Source organism: Bombus bifarius, unplaced genomic scaffold, assembly GCF_011952205.1.
Source record: "Bombus bifarius isolate JDL3187 unplaced genomic scaffold, Bbif_JDL3187 scf7180000009621_frag, whole genome shotgun sequence".
In the NCBI taxonomy this organism is placed as follows: Eukaryota; Metazoa; Arthropoda; class Insecta; order Hymenoptera; family Apidae; genus Bombus; species Bombus bifarius.
Window position 1 is genome coordinate 37 of NW_022885238.1, and position 20,877 is coordinate 20,913.

At 35.1% G+C, this 20,877-nt stretch overlaps 2 protein-coding genes, 1 long non-coding RNA gene and 1 pseudogene across 3 annotated transcripts; all 4 read left to right on the forward strand.

Annotated features, from left to right (window-relative positions):
* The first annotated feature begins 629 nt into the window (after positions 1 to 629).
* LOC117215444 lies at positions 630 to 4,467 on the forward strand. The gene is made up of 3 exons (XR_004489119.1): positions 630 to 797; positions 1,046 to 1,293; positions 1,395 to 4,467. It is a non-coding gene; the product is annotated as an uncharacterized LOC117215444 (long non-coding RNA).
* A 2,043-nt stretch (positions 4,468 to 6,510) lies between these two features.
* Positions 6,511 to 10,477, forward strand: LOC117215445 (omega-amidase NIT2-like). The gene is made up of 4 exons (XM_033461820.1): positions 6,511 to 6,931; positions 7,019 to 7,165; positions 7,727 to 7,812; positions 10,310 to 10,477. The coding sequence occupies exons 1-4, from the start codon at positions 6,847 to 6,849 to the stop codon at positions 10,475 to 10,477; spliced, it is 486 nt and encodes a 161-aa protein (XP_033317711.1). The 5' UTR covers positions 6,511 to 6,846.
* Positions 10,478 to 10,965: 488 nt separating this feature from the next.
* On the forward strand, positions 10,966 to 12,499 carry LOC117215443 (annotated as a pseudogene).
* Positions 12,500 to 19,135: 6,636 nt separating this feature from the next.
* Positions 19,136 to 20,664, forward strand: LOC117215441 (the record flags this gene model as incomplete). The annotated part of the gene is made up of 3 exons (XM_033461819.1): positions 19,136 to 19,721; positions 19,980 to 20,285; positions 20,373 to 20,664. Coding segments are annotated over exons 1-3 (1,184 nt in total), but the record flags the coding sequence as incomplete, so codon positions are not given.
* Positions 20,665 to 20,877: the final 213 nt, after the last annotated feature.

The window sequence follows — 20,877 nt, forward strand, 5'->3', positions numbered from 1 at the left end:
CCGTCAGGATATGCTTCAGCATTACTCGACGCTGGAATGCCTGAGGAAGACTGCGCTTCTTCCTGCTTCTCTACATGGCGCTACGTGGGACTCGCTTCTGAGCACGTCTTTCTCGTTGGAGGTTTCTTCTTTCTTTTCTTCCCCAGTAGAATTTTTACACAATTCTTTCTCCCTTTTATCATTAAATTACCTTTAATTCTTAACGACCTTTAATCTTTGTCTCTTCTTTCCTATATATATATTTTTGTTTACTTTTCTCCGTAGCGAATTTTGTCTTTCTGACGCGGGATTAGGTTTCTGGACTTAGGGAGTTGCTACACGCCAGCTCCACCATGGCGACGGCATTCACTAGGCAGCCTACATAGCCACCTTTCAGCTCACGCTTCGGGACACTTTTTTCGCTGAGATTCTCCGCGATGAGGCATGAAAGCAGAGACCACCGTCTGCGGAGGCATGATTATTCTATTGTTCCTTTTAACGAGTAATCGTTTTACTCGAGTCCTCTTACTAAACCGTAAGTACAAAAGACTATTATACTTAGATAGGTACTTGGTCTCAAGAACCAACTTATTTTGGTCTTTCGATTAAGTTCTTAATTAAATGCTCAATTAGATATTCATAAATATATCTTCATAATATTTCCCTCATCTATTTCTTTGACATTCTAGCAACCTCGTTGAGACGTCCGCCACTTCAACTTCTATCTACAAGTGGCAAAAACTGAAGCTGACCTTCTTCATGGAGAAACATGCCGGAAATGGCATCCGCACGTGTGAATAATTATACTCAGTGTCCAGGTAGTTCTTTCGATCATCCGATAGAAGTCGTTTCTGTTTTTCAGAGTTCGTTCACGTCTCCAGAATGTAAAAATATCCAAGGAAGTACCATTAGGAAGCAATGAAATTCAGAGCTTTTGTGGTTATTCCTTTTTCTGACTGTTTCTTTTCTTTGCCCAAAATGGATGATTTCTATATCAAATTGTTTATCCGTATTTTTTTTTAATATTCCTTGAGATTTTCAATCAACTCGATTTCGAATTTTTTAGCACCCGATCTTCTGGTTGACGTCGTTAAGAAAGAGGAACGAGTGCACAGGAAGCATGGTCGGCGTGAGCATGATTAGATCCGGTCTGCCCGATGACCTTGCCAGTGATAATAGCGGTTCGTTAAGGTGGTTGCAGTCTTGGTTTGCTTCTGTTTCGATTTCCAGCGAACTCGTCAGCCGGCATGGCTTCCGAGATGCTCCCCCTGAAACAAGTCGAAGGGAAATAATTAATGGACTCTCTGTTCGATTGTACGTGGATGACAAGCTGACCGTAAAAAGAAATATACAAATACGATTAGAAAATATAATCCGAACCCCTTTCGGTTTGATCTGAAGGTTTCTTTTTCTAGATGGAACCAAAGATTCTTATCTGGTTTATGGTGAGCTAAGGAACTCTTTGAAAACAGCATTTATAACTTTCGAAAAAGAGACAGGTATTTCTTGCGCGAACAATTGAATAATTAATTCGTTCTCTAAATATCCTTATTTGTTGTTCCTAAAATACATAATGATTGGAAGCTTCTTACGGGAAGCGCAATCAGCCGCTGATATCATTGAAGTCGAAACGCCATTAAAACCATATTACGATTCGCATGTGACATGCTCCATTCATGAAAACACAAAAGTAATAAACACGTACAAATCAACGAAATAAATCCTCCGAGAACGAGACGTTACAGGAATTATATCATTGCGAGGATACAAAAGACTTGCTCATGAGCTACTTCCTTCAAGTAGTCGAGCGGTGTATTTTCCGGTCGTTAACTTCCATATAATGGGATATTAAAGAGTACGGATACAACGCTGCTATTTTTCAACTGTTCATTATCAAATTACGCAGCGGGAATCGTTGCAACGACAAAACTGTAACGACTCGTACCTGCGTATCTCCCATTTAGCTGCGGTAAAAGCTGACTTATCTGCGTTTTTTTTTTCACTTCCTCGTTACGGAAACCAGGAAAAGTGATTCACAATACAGTTTCTAACTGTACTTCTCGCGATTCTTTCTTAGAAACAAGCAATTGCTTCTTTTCAATTTCCTAAACCTTTAATAAAACAGTCCATTCCTTGAATAGAAATTAACTTTAAAACTTTAGGCGCATACATTGTACGTATCGTGTGTATGTATTTTGATTTGAAAAGAAACGCGGCAAACGCCTTTGAAAAGACGTTAGGTTTTCAACACCTTAACTAACTTAATTCCAGCGAGTCGTAGATCTGCTGCATCTCCAACATCTGAATATCCATCTTTTACAATGACTTGTTCTCCAATTTATTAAAATTACATCTCTCCCGTTGCACCGACCTTCTTTAAAGGTTCCCGCGGCAGGTTGAACCCGCATCACGTATCTTCCCTCTTCCTTCCACCCCCTGTTCCCTTTCTCTTTCTATCGGACGGGAAGAGCGGGAACGCTTAAAACGCGCGAATCACGCGAGCGCCTCACGATTTGCGAAACATCACGTGAAAATCACCGATCCGATCTCCGTGCGCGCGGTGCACCGTGGGGGTAACGATTAAATCGACAGGATATACTTTATTGGCTATTCCGTTATTACAGGCTGTAGCTGACGGGGAAATAGTCATTATGGATCGATGAACTCCATTGTAACAACGCACCTTCGAATTGCATCGGAAACGCTTCTGTATTGCGTCCACCGTATAACCTATCATCGTCTGTTTAGGGTAAATCAATGGATCGGAAGTTACGTTTCTATGTTTCTCGCCTGTCAGTATAACACTGTGCAAGAGATACAGCAAGATCCTAAAATCATTCGAGTACAAGTAGCGTAAAATGGTCGTTTAAATTTCAATAAATTAACTATTCATACGTTAATTGTACGCGGTCAGGATTAAGGGGTACGGCGATGGAGAAGATTTTGTTAGCTAGATGTTGAGTAAATAATCGAAGATGATAATTTTATAAATGTTTCGTATTTATGATGATGGAAAAGATTTAATTTGAGTTACGTTACGTTTGAATAAGATAGACTTTTCCAAGAGTGGAGGATTTGTAGAGATAGTGGACGTAATAGTAGTATGATTTAATACTTGATGTGTCTTTTTTTTTCTTTGACATATAGGTCACTGTGGGGAGTAATATTGATCTAGATATAACTATCTTTTCTGAGAAGTACGTATATGCTTATGGGAACTATGTTTGGTTAATCAATAGAGCCATTCTTTTGAGAAATTGAATCTAGAAGAATTCGACGATATTTTGCCTTGTTTCAATGGTACATCATTTTAAAGAAACGCCTGCGATTATAGTATATAATTGCACATAGGTATATGCAAAATTGCATTTTCAAATAATTAAATCAAAAATATAGATTTGTTAAAGATCTTTCCTTTTTAATCAAATTCGTCCAACAACCCCATTCTCGTCAAACATAAAATGAACGGTGCCTTTCTCAAAGAAACAAGAAGAAAATTGCTGTCGTTCTAAAGTTCTTCTCCATTGCTAAACTACCGTTCGTGTTTCTAGTTACACTCCAATTATTCGATTGTAAGAAGCAAGCAATCCCTCCATCCAAGCGCTAGATATAGTTTCTCGAGTAGTTCTCTTCAATACCGTTATATCGATGAACTCTTTTTGAATAAAGTTCACATTTATAAAGCAAACACAATAAAATACGACAGGACAATTGTAATCGATAAATAACATTTTATTAGGATATTATAAGAAGCTAAGATATCGAGTTCTAATTGTGAATATCAAGCGCTCGTCGTTAGAGGAGATTACCAATATTTTCTTCCTTAACAGTATTAATTACGAAGTTTCGATACCGTTTATGACATTAAGATCTCTTGATAAAGTTGTATCGTTAAAATCTTACTGTTCCTAGGGAAAATATATAGTTAATATATATAGTTAAATATATATAGTTAAAACCGGAATATATATAGTTAAAACTTCCAGAGGAGCATTTCGCAGACAAATTATTGATTGTTAGTGTCGATTGACTGTAATCGATATTTGGTGCGTGAAGTTGTATGTTTCGTGAACCTGCGTTGATGCAGGGATTCTGTTGCAAATCATAAACTAAAGAGCCACTGGTCAAGGTGAAAGAGGTTCAATAAATCCAGTGTTAGTGTAATTTGACACTTTATGTGCACCGGGTGTATGCAAACAGAGTTTGATGTTCTGAACACCACGGTTGTAAGATTTTATTGAGACCCCAGTATTGTATCCGCACGGTGTGACCCTCTGTTGATGATTGCCCTCTCCACCAGCCGTTTAGTCTCATCTGTCTATCGTGCCTTACCGGCCAGGGGGTTTCCCTAACATCTGAGATATCAGATTTGCAGCTCGGAGAGGACAGATAATTCGGAATATCCCAAAGAAGGGCAAGGTACTGGCCGAGCCCCAAATCACTTACATAGAATTACTTACATAGAACAATCACTTACATAGAATTTTTTTTCTTTTTTCTTTTCTTTTCTTTTCTTTTTTATTTTCTTGTTGAAATTATAATTAATTCTCACGTCGAGAATTTTCAGTTACTTTACTTAGTATTATGCAATGTTAGCTGATTATTAATAATAAGTTAAGACTTATTATAGATAAATATAATTTACTCACATAGAATAAATTCATTTAATTAATTATGAGATTAATTCACTTACATAATTATGACATACAAGTAAATTTTATAACCACAAATTTTTAAATGTTATACTTTGAATCTGTTCTTACATTTAATTTTAATTTTAATTTTAATTTTAAAAAAAACCTTACAGCCAGTACCTCTAAAATATTCGATAAAAATTCTGATGAAACATTAATTGAAACATCTAAACGCAACAGAGAATGGATATAATTATACAATTTTCCAATATTTCAACATTCATTCATGTACACCGATTTTTATTATCACATTTGTTTCATATCTGAAGGATATGTATTTGTTGGCATCAAAATATTCTCTGTTTCAATCCTTGGTCATTTTAGATCGAGACTTCAAAATCTTCTTGATTAAAATTCTTAAATTTTTTTAAATGAGAATCATTAATTAGAGGACAAAAAGTTGTTTCAATTATTTGAACATTCTGCTATTCATACAATAACATATTTCATTTTAAATTAAAACGAGAATAAATACTATTGTGTATAAATTTAATAGAACGACACACGTGATTTGTAGTCAACACTGTGACAGTTTGTGCAATTACCTTTTAATCGAGTGGAAACGAGAGCATTTTCAAATTTCTATTAACCAACGGTATTATCAATCAATTTTAACAATGATTGAAGGTTGCAAAATTAAATATAAAATGATTTATTAATAGCATACGTAGTGTTAAATTTGCAAACAAGCAGCGTATCTTTTAAGAATAATAAAGACACCAGAAAATAAAGATAATATTCTAATTACATTGCAAATTAATGAATAATTTAAGAAATGTATTTTTGTTATATTAATGTATCACAGATTCTAGGTAAAGTATTAATTTAATTTACTTATTACTTAGGAGATTGTATTTGAAATATAATTACAATTTGTAAGGTGTAATCAGCACACCTTTAAGCTAGTAGATATTTGGTAGCAGTTCTCAAGTCTTTGTGCAATATAGCACAATTGAGTTTAACCGAGTTTAATCCCTTTGACCAGCCAGCTTCCAATTTCATTTATGGCATAATCTCCTGACAATTTCATGCCCTTCAGAAGAAACACAATGTCCTATTATCGTTTTGTGATCGTTGAATATGATCACTCTAGCTTTTTAATCTCCTTTCTATGTATGATGCGGGTATACCGTTTTCTGTTGTTTTTAGATTCAAGTGACGAAAACTTATGAAATGATATTTTAAGTTTAAACTGATCAATTAATTTAATTAATTGATTTATTGTAGCAACAATGGTAAATTGTTTAAATAGAGAAAGAAATTTACAACGAAAAATGTATGAATGTAATATTTGAAATCTAAAATGATAAATTATTGTGCGAAAATAATAAAACTCGCAATGTTAGCACATGGTCTCATTAGAACGTGTTTAACGAGCGTAGCGTAGGCGTGAAAATGAAAACGTTGAGACTCTCGTGGTGTAAAAAGGCTAAATTCCTCATAAAAATACAAGAAATGAGAGGGAACGTTCGCCCTTGAACACATAAAACCAAAAAAAAAAAAAATAGAAAAGGAAAAAACCACAAATTTTAGTGAAGTTATTTTACTGAAACTTATTATATCATTTTAACAGCAAATATATAAAACGTTGAATTATTTCCTTTCACGCAGAGCAATTTTATTTCAAATTTCTAGCTTCAGAATGATAATTACGTATTTGTAATTATCAACAAGCTTTAAAAATATGGAATATTCAGCCAGATGAAATATAGGTAAAGTATTTAGAAGAAAAAAGATTGAAATGTTTTATGTAAAACGATTAAATTAAGTGGTTGAGTTTGAAAATTTGACTCGGTTTAATAATTCAATGGAAAAAATATTCGCCCTATGAAAAAAAATTCATGTTCCTGTCGATATATCGGCGAGGTGCTCCTCTACTTTCGACTGCTCTGCAATTCAAATGCAATACTCGAATATACATGGCGAAAGAAATGGAAATTGAGTAATTTAAGGGAACCAATTACTCTCGCGTCGACGTAACTTCAAAATGTTTCACGTGTCGGTGTTTGCGAAATGAAGTTCGTCGTTATCCGATTAACACGCTTGCAGATGCGTTCTTTTTGTTGCAAAGTAAATGAACAAATTGTGAACAAATAATGTTTACAATTACATCAAAATTAATGTCCTAAACTTTACCAAGAATTATTAAAAATCCCTGCGTATTGCTTACGTAATGTTGATATTGAGTAGTACCATACATAACCTCAACATTATGATACTTACAAACATCGCTAAACAAGTAGTGCGGACGATGTCGAGTAAGTATTCACTATGTAAAAAGTATTTATAGATAAAAAGTATGGGAAATATATAACCGAATGTATTTAACTTTTCCAACATTTTAGCATTTCGCTTGGCGTTGGTACAACTTGAAGTAAATGAAGTAAAACGCAAAAATGTAGAGCGGGCAGTTTCCTACATTTCTAGCGCAAAAGAGCACAATGCTGATATTATAGCTCTTCCTGAATGCTTTAATTCACCATATGGAATACGTAATAATTTGTTTTTTTTTCAATAATTTACCATGTGTGTAACAACTATATAGAAAAAGTAAAAGTAGATAAATTACCTTACCGTTTATACTTCCATAAAGATTGTGAATTGAGTCGAGAATATAGGATTTCCCCATTTTCATGATTATCGTGATTTTTGTATAAATATATTTTTTAAGATACTAATAATTAGGTACTTATAAATTAGTATTATCAATTATTTTGCATTTATAATTCCGCCTCTAGTATAAGTGTTAATTGCAAACTAACTTTATGTTTCAAAAAGTACTAGCAAAGTCGTTGAGTAACAAGCCACTGATGCTAACACAAATAGCATTGTCGTAATTAAATATTTCTAAATATTCATTTTTCATTTTGAACCTGTAGAAACAATTTATTATATATACTATTAGCTAAGTAATTGCATATTTAATTAAGTCGAAATATAAAACTTAGTTATTTTGATAATTTAGAAAATAAAAAACTGACAAAAATTTCAATTTAATTTATGGTTGGAACAAAAGACAGTTATTTTTCATTAATTGAAATATTGCAATGCAGAGTACTTTCCAAAATACGCCGAGAGTATTCCTGATGGTGAAACGAGCGTTGCTTTATCGAATGCAGCTAAAGAAAACAACATCTATGTAGTTGGTGGTACGATGCCTGAAATAGAGGGCGATAAATTGTACAATACCTGTACTATTTGGGGTCCCGATGGAACTTTGATAGCAAAACACCGAAAGGTAAGTAATATATTCCTTTATGGCTTTGAATTTGAAAATATTGGGGTGAAGAAAGTGACTCTATCTAGGAATATACATTTAGGAATATACACAATTTAGGAATATACATATGTACATACGTATACTATAACCAATTCTATAATTTACGGTTTATAAAATACGTTATGATACGGGAAACGCTCATTTTTGTTGTAATGTGTAATATAAATTTTTCACATACGAAAATACTTATTTTTTCTCCTTTTTAAACATTATTAAATGATAAGATTTTTAAATAAAAGAAAGTGATAAAAACGCTGTCAGTTATTAAATAAAAAATAATTAAAGTTTAGGAGTTGGTAACTTTGATATTAAATTACAAAAGTTGCAGCAATAGAATTAGCGACTACATTTTTATGTTATTAGGTACATCTATTCGACATCGACATTCCTAATAAGATTACTTTTCGAGAGAGTGATTCACTCGGTCCTGGTAACTCCCTAACGACGTTCGATGTGTAGGGCTGCAAAATAGGTATTGGCATTTGCTATGATATTAGATTCGAGGAAATGGCACGCATTTATCGGAACAAAGGTACAGTAATTTAATCGATCAATACTTAACTAGCAAAAAATTAAATATCTTTCTTAAATATATTCTATATAAAATTAATATAATCTGTAACTCTGTATAAAAAGAAGCTTAATTTAAAAAACCAGTATATTTGCTGAAAATGAAACAAATAAAAGAATTAAAAGCACAATAAGAGGACTGCCCTCGCATATTCAGAAATGATGGAATGTGAACCGTGCAACTACGAAGTTAATTGGTATTCGGTGGCTTCATATTTCCTGCTTCTCTGGGTTAGGTTGCCAAATGCTGATATATCCAGCGGCATTCAATATGACCACTGGACCACTGCACTGGTCATTACTTCAGCGTTCCAGAGCGAATGATAACCAATTATACGTTGCTTGCATATCACCGGCTCGTGTTCCTTCAGCAAGTTACGTCGCATGGGGGCATACACAGTTGACCAATCCCTGGGGAAAGATTCTTTACGATTTGGAAACTCAAGAGAATATGGCAGTCACCGATATCGGTAATTTACAGCTTAAAATTAAAAGCGAGAGACCCATGATGTAATTAATTTTTAGTCTCGTTAATTTATCGATTTAGCCATCTTCCTCTGTATTTGTTGAATTTATTAGTAAGCATTACTTATTACTTCGTATGTTTCTTTTTTCTAACAGATCTAAAAGTTGTTGAGGAAGTAAGGGCTCAGATGCCTACATTTTCTCAGAGACGTACAGATTTGTACGACACTGTCTGTAAGAAGGAGTAACTCTACACTAAAACAGAAAATGTTTTTTTATAATATTTCTACTGCAATATCCCTTTTTTGTGAATTATTACTAATTTCTTATCATTTGTACTAAATGAATGACTCAATTAAGAAAACCAAAACGTTATAAATAATAATCTGTATATCTTGTGTATCAACATGTAATTGGATATTATAATAATATAGGAATGCTATAATAATATAGGATAATAATATAGGAGAATAATAATATAGAATAATAATATATAATAATAATATGCTTTTAAACACCTTTAATATCGATCACATAAATTGTTATAATTCACAATGATTACGCATACATAAAAGACCCCTTGATAGTAAAATTTACGATCAAAAGGCACTTACGTATCGTTTAACAACATTTAATTTATAACACCTTTTAAACATTTAGACAGATTAACACATAACACTTCTTATATATAAACATCAATTCGAAGTTATCAGCTTGGAGAAATTGGTCGATTAATACCTGTAGATTGTCTGTCTCGATGAAAGACTTAAAGAGGTCGTTTTACTAATTACAATAAGTAATTTCGACTTCTTTGCGCTCTCTTTTAACGCATTCGAGACCGAAAGAAATTCATATCAGTCAGTAGGCAAGGGTATAATATACATATTTTATATATAACTTATGTAGTAATGTATATATCATGTTAATTTCATATTTTTTTCAATATAGAATTATTATACATATATATAATAATATAATATATATATATAATAAATAATATAACTAATATATATATAACTGTACATAATACATTATAGAATAACATAGTATATAATTTTATATTTTAAAAATATGAGGCATACTATTTAAGATTGTCATCGATTTAAAATCAAAGTATGAAAAGGATACCCTGGAGAGAGTAAAACACAGAATCATTCCAACTAAACATTCAGATCGTACCGACACCTAGGTATCGTCTTACAATTAAATCTCGGTCTCGAATTGATTAAAATGAAATACATACTTGCAGCTTCAACATCTTCAATATCGAGGAGATTCAAACTTTACAAATAAAAGCGGCCTGTTCCCCTTTCCACGACAGACTCTCATACCATATCCGCTCTTATCCAGGCTTTTACTTGAAACCAGCAATGCGTTCATTTACAATTTAAATTTACCCGGACCATCCACTGAATCGTCAGCCCTTTATAAATATATAATGAACCCAGAACATGTGCCTGTGCCCCTGGTATCGGTGTTCGGCTTGTGATGTTCGTACCGGAACCTTCGCACAATTTCAATTTGTCACGCGTGAACATCGATTCTTCCAAGGGTCACAGCTTTATGCGGCTAAATCCTTTAGAACGATTAAAATGATACTAATGATATGGTATTTTTTACAAAGATTTAACATATCCATAAAATAGGAAGTTTCGTGCTCTCCTATTTTATATTAATTATAAATTAATAAGTTTTATATGTGTTATTTATAGATCTGAGGCGGATGAAAAGAGAGTGAGAGTGCGTTTCGTCCCGGGACTACCGGTGGACTCGTCAGTAAGGCTATGCCCGGTAGTCCCTGCCTTAGACGTAGAGGGAGTCTCGCTAGGTGCGGTATTTATATCAATCGCTCGTATATTCGACCGCTAGCGAGTTAGACAGACAGACTCGTTGTCGTCGTAGCCCTCTAGTGTTGGCGGTTGGTACCCGCGGATCGCCCGGGAGGTGTTGCGCCGCGTTGATGCCTCGACCTGTCGGCGTCCTGTTGATACCGATCCGCCACAGATCTAATAAATTTTGTATTGGTTTACAGCAGGTGTTCCGGGTATAAACAGACGACAAACGAACAAATAGAAATTCAAACTATTGTCGTTGTTTAACTCGCATGGGACTATAAGCTCGAATTGGACTTAAACGTTACGATCGTCGAGAATAATTACTATATGTACCCTGTACGACGGGCAGAGAATCTTAAGTTATTAACGGCAATTCCTTTGTGCATAATTCAGGTTTATTAACAACCTGTAATGGATAATCATCGATGAACTCTTTTTGAATAAAGTTCACATTTATAAAGCAAACACTATAAAATACGACAGGACAATTGTAATCGATAAATAACATTTTATTAGGATATTATAAGAAGCTAAGATATCGAGGTACATTAAAATTGAGTCCGCTGCAACCCTCATGACATTTAAAATCCTACGCGTATATTGAGTAAAGTTGTTATATTAAATATAATCATATTAAATACAAGCTCGTCCGCTGGATTCCCAAATTATTTGGTTAAATACTTTGAATACGAGAATACCGAGTGTTAACAGTAGTAAATCCTCTATATGGTATGTTTACTTTGCTATCTTGAATAGGTAAATAACATTTCACTTTAACGCATTTAACCAATATTAATCGGACAAAATTACACCTTTAATATATTCCGATATTACAATAACTTACTTTTTTCTACGTCAATGGACACGAAAGACGTTGAGTGAGGAATTAGAACAAGTGTGGATCGTTGGAAACCACTATGCTGCGGTCTACCATTCGTTTTACCCTATATATACCACGGAACAAAGGATAATTTTCACCGGCTTGGCTATGGCTACTGGTGTGGATCCAAGTATTCGGGCCATACTAGACGCTATGCAGAAGCAGAACGAAATCAAGTTAAGAAAACTGTTAAAGGAGACTATTAAAGCAGCGACTAGTCGGAGTTATCAGGGTAGTTTAGTTTCTAATAATTTGAACAAAAGCTGGGAGAAAACAGACGTTACTGTAGGAAATGAAGAAATGGTTTTGAAAGAATTTTCAAAAGAATTGCAGTCTAATGTAGAAAATTCTTATGAAAAGAAAGTATCAATTGACACCGCTTCACAGGATTATATTTTCATTAAAACAGACTTAATGTTTGATGTCAATAGCTCAACAGAATACCAGAAAGAGTCTGTGAAACGAAGGAAAGAAGATATTGCAGTATTGTATAATGATTTGTCACCATCTTCGTCACAAGATACTCAAAATTTACAAGAATGTTTTGACGAAAAAAGTAAAAGTTTAGGAGAAGCAGAAAAAGATCATAACAAGAAGGATAATATTTCAATGAGAAATATTTTGGACAGCGATACAAATAAAGAAAACCAAATTGAAACGAAGGAATTAGAAGCAGTTAGTAAATCAACTGCTGAAAATGATACAAAATCAATAGACAACGTTGAACAAAATATATCATTAGAATCCATACAAAAAGCAAGAGATAATGCTTACAATAATGAACATTTGCTTATAGAAGAAGACCAAATGATGACAGCGAAAAATGCGTGTGACACTACAGAATCAAAAACTTCAGCAGATCTTATGTCGAGAAATTTAGATGCTAATACACAAGAGAAGTCTTTAGAGAATAAAGATGACAAGAATCCATCTCCATCTATGTTAGATAGTAGTAAACGGAGCAGTCGTTATAATGTTGCTGCAAAGCCTGCTACTTCGACAAAATTTGAAGAAATTGTTTATAATCAAACCAGACAATCAAACACAAATAAAATTTTGCGAAGCGCTTTAAAGACGAAATTAATCGAAGACAAGTCTGAAATAATTAATAAACAAAAGGCATCGGAAAATGTAGAAAATAAATTTGCCAAAGAAGAAAAAAGAGGTGTTAAACAAAAATCAATTTCAGATAGTGAAAACGAAACAACTGATACTCGTCAACGAAGGGAAGTTCTTTTAACGAACACAGCTAGTGATAGCGATAGGTATAAATCTGTAGAAAATGATAATGCAGTAACGGGTGTAATAATAGCAACTGATGAAGCGAAACATAGAGGCAGACCTAGGAGATCGGATAAAGTCGAAGTTAAAGAAGATGAAAATACAAGTGTAAATTCCGACCAATTGCGGGGAGACGTAACCGCGAGGAGAGACGATAATAGGGGTGATTGAGTTTGTATAACACTGTGATTCACTGAATTATAAATTATATATTTCCAACACTTAGATTACACTGACGTAGAGAAATAAATAGTCAACAACTTGTCGCACGAAGATGTGATAGATATGTACGCTAGAGCAGGGCTCTTATAATGGAAATTAATGTATTAATGGACTTAGCACTATAATATATTTAGGAGAGAAGATGTATGTAATATCGTGATGTAATATGTTTACAAAACGTGGACAATAGAGATGTTAATCAGACAGAAAAGACGATTGTGGCTTAACTTGAACTATTCATACCAAACGTACAGAAAACAGCGCAATCCACACTCTCTCGGCAACGCCACTCGCAACCTCCGTCTCCGCTCGACTCGCACTCGGCTTCTCGACTCGCACTCTGTTTCTCGACTCGCACTCTGCTCCTCGACTAACTATTGTCGCATTCTATTACCCTTTTCCTAGGCCCACCGCACACGTGTTCCGCAGACGCTCGTGGCCAGGGTCACGTAGGTCTTTTCCACGAAACTATGCACTTGAAAAGACCGATGACACATTGATGGGCCCGACCTGACGCATTGAAGACACATGGCGAAACAATACAGGGAAGTGAAAGTTATGGTGGGTCCTTAGGTTTATTGAGGGTCGAAGTGACGTTACGCAGGCCGGTTGTTGTCCGGTGGCTCGAGCTGGCGCGGGCTGGCGTGCAGATGTTTTAGGCGGCGTAACAACAAGGAAGATCCTAGAAAATGAGAAGGGTGGATTAGAAGAACGAAGAAAACTCGAAGAAGATACAGAGACAGAAGTCAATTCAAAAGGTATATTAAATAATAAGTGCGATTTACTTGATACCGAAAGAGCTATTGAAATTAATGATACGGTTCAAGATATTAAATTTACTGAAGGTAGGAGCCGCGCTCAAAATGATATGGAAGATGTAGTAGAAGTTTCACAAGAATTATCTAATAAAAGTAAGTTATCAGAAATAAGGATTGCACTTAACAAAATTGAATATACAAAAACTATTTTACGGAATAAAAAGAATTCATTAGAAAGAGAAAGAGGAGTAAGGGAAAAGAAGAAAATGTACAGACAGAACTGCAGAGTGCAGTGTATCAATGTGCACTAAAAATGCAAGCAACGTGACGATTACTTTTAGAACACCACAAGCACCACGAAAACACACTCAAGACCAAACAAGATCAAGTTCAAAAGTGAAGTTACGTGAGCTTATTACTGCTAACGACCAAAAATTGAATTACGATCCCGAGCATCAACTCGCTGATCTTCAAGTAGAATGTTCCGACAAAGACAGGACGACACAAGAGTTCGAGAAGCATATAGAGGACATGAAGGAGGAAGTGCGAAAATTAGAATTGCAACTCGACGAGTTACAAAAAAAAGAAAAACATACACGCACGTAAAAAGATTTCAATCTTTTGGAATACAAATTGAAGAACTAACAATAAAATTAGAAGAAATAACACAGAAGAAATAAGTCACAAATATGAAATTGCCTGATGGCTGATGTTGATCGTTGACGTTTATAATGATTGAATTTCGTCAACGGCGCCATCTGGATCCTTGTTGAAAAATTAGAATAGCCGCAACAGCACCATTGAGCTCATCGCCCAGAGTAGAGTTTGTTCATGAGTCGAGGAGCTGGAGAATATCATATCCTCAAGGACATAAATTTCACCCGTTCCGGTAATGTTTTTCATGTGGTCCAAGCATTCAAACTCACAACATCGTTTTCCAAAGCGAAATTTCCAGCATGGCTGTAATAAACAGAAATCGATCAATTGTACAGATCAATCGTCACTCGACTGCTCGAGAATTCAGGTCATCCAGAGAATAGAATAGAGACGTGGAAAAATGTAGTGCGATCATCGCAGTGGGAGGAAATAGGGGGATAGGGACAAATGAATGAACGAGATGTTAAGGACAACTGACGATAAGTTCTTCTTTTGTCGAGAATTGCATGTTTGTGAATGGTTTGTGGGTGGTTAGGTGGAGAGAATTGAAGAGTTTGGAGGTGACTGGAAGAGTGTTTTTGGCAAGGTAGATTGCAGAATAGTTGCGGTAGCATTGTGTTAATTATGGGTTTGTACATGTAATCTTTGTATGTATCACTACATACAACCTAACGTATATTTTTAATAATACATCAGAGTTTTAGTTATTTCATAGCTATGAATTTTATACCCTATAATCTTGACGTTTTATTTCACAGAAGCGTTTGAATATCCATAAAAATTAAATGAACCAATGTATTCATTATCTTATAGAGAAGATATATTATTTTTAATTATGTTCCAAGTATTTATCATGATCCTGATTTCCTTATTCTGAAAATTTGAAAGGAAGTTTTGTAGTTTGATACTTTCAGCGACAAAGGGTCAATATTGCTTTAGTATATTTCGTCACATATACATGTATATTTATATATCCACCGAAAATGCGCTTTTGTAGACAAACGCTCGATTCGCGTCATAGCTTTTAAAGCTTGTCGCATCTCAATCCGTTGGAAAAAGTTTTTCCTGTAGCATATTTTATTTTTACGAACCAACAAGGTCTTTGTTTATTTCCTTCTTTTCTTTGCTCCAATTCGCCCATTGTTTTTTCAAGGATAGTATTTCAGAGCCATTAGTCAAGTTCATTGTAACAATAAACGTACGTTTCGGAAACATTTTGTGCTGTGAAACAGAATACACTAAAGTTTGAAGGTCACATCGATTTTCGAAAGTTTATAAATGGAGGTGTATAACAGTATCACCAGCGACAGTATCACTGTCCCCAAGCGCCAAAATACGTTCTGACTACTATTTTATGTATCTCACAGAAGTATGTCTTCATTCATCATCTCCCATGCCATCCACCAACGTGTTCTTAACATGTTATCTCCTAGTAAAATATTGATGTTGAGTCAGATATCCAACTGAATAATCTTTTAGGTGTCTACTATAAGACATTTAAAACCAAGGCTCGTACACACGTGTGCTTATACGTCAGATGTAATACTTAACACGAAACCTGCTTATATATTAATATTAAATTTATGCATAGTAGGATGTTCGACCTTTGTAAAAATGAAATTATAATACATACAGTTTCACCGTGGAAAAGTGAATCTTTCTAGCATGTCCACGCAAATGCAGGATAGGGGAGGACTGTGCATGCACCAAACAACTTTACGTTCGTAATTTTTCACACAAATGTACAACTGTAGGGAAATAATTATCTCTGATTTTTCGGATGTTAGGAATCGACAATATCGCATAACGGAATGCTGTGTTCTACGTATTCTATTTTTGTTACGAAAGTGGTACAAACGAAGTCAACATAAGAATAGTACAACAAAATCGGTTGAGGTTAGGTTATCGTGCAGATATCGCGGCTTTTGCATTGGAAATCACGCAACTGCCAGTCTCGTCGTTCCTTGTAAACGAAAGAAAGGTATTGTAATCGGTCGGAATTAACATAAAACTCGTCGCATGCGACCATATGGCCTGAATGTTGAATAAACGAGACTAGAGCGCGAGCTATGTGATTCTAACCGTTTAGGCGGAAACTAATGATTGTAACCAGAGCCGAGATATATGCCAATATTACTTTGCTCGACAAAGCGTATAAGACGAGGAGAGAATCGCGATAAGGTAGAACAAGAGACAGATATTCTCTACGTAAAGCAAGTCTGTCAACTAGATTGAAATCCTATAGCTATAACTACAGTGAATCCATATTCTGGCGAATTGTCTTTTCACAAATGAAGCTTCTGAAGAACGGAATTGATACAATAACTACTGTTCATTCACAACTACTGTTGTAAGAATCTATATATTTGTCTATCTATATCTATATATATCGATCTATATATATTTGTCAGAATGTCATTTTATCAAAAAACCCATCCTCTGTAATCATAGTTTAACGAAGCATAATTAATAGAAGAGGTAGAGCGTTAAGTGGAGATGATTTAATCACAGTTAAGTAGATAAATCTCTATATTAGTCTCTTTAATTAAAATGTCCTACGTTTTATTTGCGTCATTTTTTTCTTCATCCAATTTAAAATGTTTAAATAACAATAGCCTATACAATATAATTTTATGTAAAAAAATTGATTATACCATGTTTATTACAGATATTTAACATTTTTGTGTACATACAAAATTTAAATTATACCTCGCTTGAGAACAAAAATTGTATTTGTTTTCCTAACATGTACTAATAATTATTGATCAAACTAGAAAAAGCTGGAGGAGATTACTTAGGAAGATTACTTAGCATCTTATATTCCTGGCAAGAGAAAATGAAAAATTCGTTTCTTCTCTTTGCTTCCCTGTTCCTTCTTTCCTCCTTTTTCCATTTTTACATCGCTTTGTTTTACATCGCAATTTACATTTATTTGTAAAGTTTGAATCTCCTCGATATTGAAAATGTTGAAGCTGCAAGTATGTATTTCATTTTAATCCATTCAAGACCGAGATTTAATTGTAAGACGATACCTAGGTGTCGGTACGATCTGAATGTTTAGTTGGAATGATTCTGTGTTTTACTCTCTCCAGGGTATCCTTTTCATACTTTGATTTTAAATCGATGACAATCTTAAACAGTATGCCTCATATTTTTAAAATATAAAATTATATACTATGTTATTCTATAATGTATTATGTACAGTTATATATATATATATATATATATATGTCGGAGATAAAATGAAAACCGGAGCCTTCCCTATGCAATTTTGAGGAAGCCTTTTAATGCTTTAGCCCAGATCTTATCATAACTGTAATTAAGTAATTGTCATCTGTAATTGTTTGACATTTGTGAAAAGCGAAAGTGGGTTCGAGGTGACAACTGGTCGCTGAACGTAGCCACGGTCACGGGATAAACGTTTTGCCTGACGAAGGTGTGGATCGGTTGTATTGTTCTCCTTAGAAATCACATAGAATTGTACTTTAGAAATGTCGATATAATGGGACACACGTTGTATGAGGAATCAATCTCCAGACAGAAACTGCCTAGCAACGGCGTTTGGATCTTTCTCGATGTTTCCAAGGAGTATATAACAAACTTTTGACAGATATTGCCTAGCAACAACGATTGGAACCTTCTCGATGTTTCCAGCGAGAATATAACAAACAAATGCAGTCGGATTACGAAAAAGATTTTAATCAGAGAGGCATTCGTGTGATCGCCTTGGAAAGTGACACATCGAGTAATTTTTCCGAGTGATTCGGCAAACGTATTTTTTGTGTTATAAAATTGTTTAAAGTTTTCCCGTTGACCGTGGATTCGTTTGAACCCCGGATCATTGTTTATAGCGTAAATTAAATTCAATATTTGTAAATTTATCAATCGTTAATTTTCATTATTCGTTAAATTAGTAAATCGTAAGATATATTATTCGTTTCTTTTATTGTTCGATAAAACTTATTATTCTTTAATCTAATTAATAATTTAATTTATCATTTGTTAATCAATCATATCATTTACAAAATTCATTATTCATAATATTTGTAAAACCTTGTTTATTCGTGTAAATATATTCTCTGTTTTGTAAAACAATGGTTAATTCAAACGAAGAATCGTTACGCGCCTTAAATCCTAATGTTAACCCGACATCAGAAGTGGGATCAAGCCCAAGTGTCACTTTGGAACAACTCATGAAAATCATGAACCAGATGACTCAGCCTAGGCAGCAAAAGTCGAGTATGGAACCTAAGGATGTAACGTTGTCACGTTTTGATCCTGAAGGCACGGGCGCTGATCCATTCGCGTGGTGCTCATACACAGATGTGATTTTGAAAGACTATCCGATGCAAGATAGTGTGTTACTTTCTGCTTTAAATCGTGCCCTAAAGGGATCTGCTGCACATTGGCTTTCACAAATAGTGCGCGGTGGAAAACTTTCCTGGCCAACGTTTAAGGAACAATTCCTTTCGCGTTTTGGTGGCAGAGAGACAGCCGCCACGGCATTAATAAGGATGTCCAGAGAACGACCGACGGAGACCGAAACTCTAGGAGCTTACGGTAGTCGCCTCCGTTCCATGTTGCAGATCAAGATGCAAGATCTAACGATGCCCGAAGTACTCAATGCCTTAACTCTTTATATGCTAAACTCACAAGATCAACGCTTTCATCGATTAACGCTCGCAAATAATATCAAGACGGAGGAACAATTTTATGATGAAATGAGAGCTTATCCTTACAACGATCTGCCGGCAACCTTGTTAGGAAATACATCGGAGGAACCTGAAGTTAAACGACGCAAGTTATCGCATTACCGGGTGAAGTGTCATTATTGTGGTACTCTTGGACACAAAATAACGGAGTGTCGCAAGAGGATGCGTAGTGAACAGCGGAAGGATACAAAGGATACAAAGGATACACAACACCAGGAAAGAAACCGTCCAGCTTCATCGTCCAAGGTGGTTTGCTTCAAGTGTCGTGCGGAGGGTCATATCGCACCTGATTGTCCACAACTGCAGAACAGAAAATCCGGCTTCAAGAATGAACGTCGAGTCGACTCCTGTGTGGTAGAGCCTCCAGCTGGTAAATTAAGTCATCTGGGTGAGTCGTACCCATTTTATTTCGATTCCGGAGCCGAATGCTCATTAATCAAAGAATCCGTAGCTTCGAAATTTTCTGGCAAATGAACGACTGATGTAGTAATAATGCGAGGCATAGGGAATACTTGTGTTAACAGTACATCTCAGATTTTATCCACTGTATGTATTAACGGTTTTACATTGGAGATAACTTTTCATGCCCTTTCTGATAATTACTTAAAATACGATATCATGATTGGTCGTGAAATTTTGAGCCAAGGTTTTGACGTGAATGTTACGCGAAACAGTGTCGATATTTGTAAGACAAAAATAGTTAACGCTTGTAGCAGAGTCGCGGAAGATGTGATCAACATTAATGAGGTCGACACTGATGTAGTTGGTAACGATAAAGATCGATTGATTTCTGTTCTCGAGAAATACAAAGAGTCATTTATTACGGGTTTTCCGCGGAATCGTGTAAATACGGGTCAATTAGAAATTCGTTTAATTGATCCCAACGTTACTGTGCAACGAAGTCCTTATAGACTCAGTGAGGAGGAGCGGGGAATAGTTCGAGAGAGGATAGGTGAACTGATCCGAGCAAAAATCATAAGACCGAGTAATTCACCATTCGCAAGCCCTATATTACTTGTTAAAAAAAAGAACGGTTCAGATAGATTATGTGTAGATTACCGAGCATTAAATAAAAACACCGTCGCGGATCGGTACCCTCTTCCTCTCATAGCTGACCAGATCGCGAGACTGAGAGGGGCGAAATACTTTATAAGCCTGGACATGGCCAGCGGGTTTCATCAAATTCCTATTCACCCGAATTCGACTGAATATACCGCGTTCGTTACTCCTGATGGTCAATATGAATACATGACGATGCCGTTTGGATTGAAGAATGCACCGTCTGCTTTTCAGAGGGCCATTTTCAATGCCTTAGGTGATCTTGCTTATTCGTATGTTGTCGTGTATTTGGATGATGTTTTAATTATTGCCGATACGATAGATCAGGCGTTAGAAAGATTAAACACCGTCCTAGATACCCTCGTAAACGCCGGATTCTCTTTCAACTTTTCTAAATGTTCTTTCTTAAAGACGTCAGTACTTTATCTGGGTTATGTGATTCATAACGGAGAAGTCCGACCAAACCCAGGTAAAGTACAAGCCTT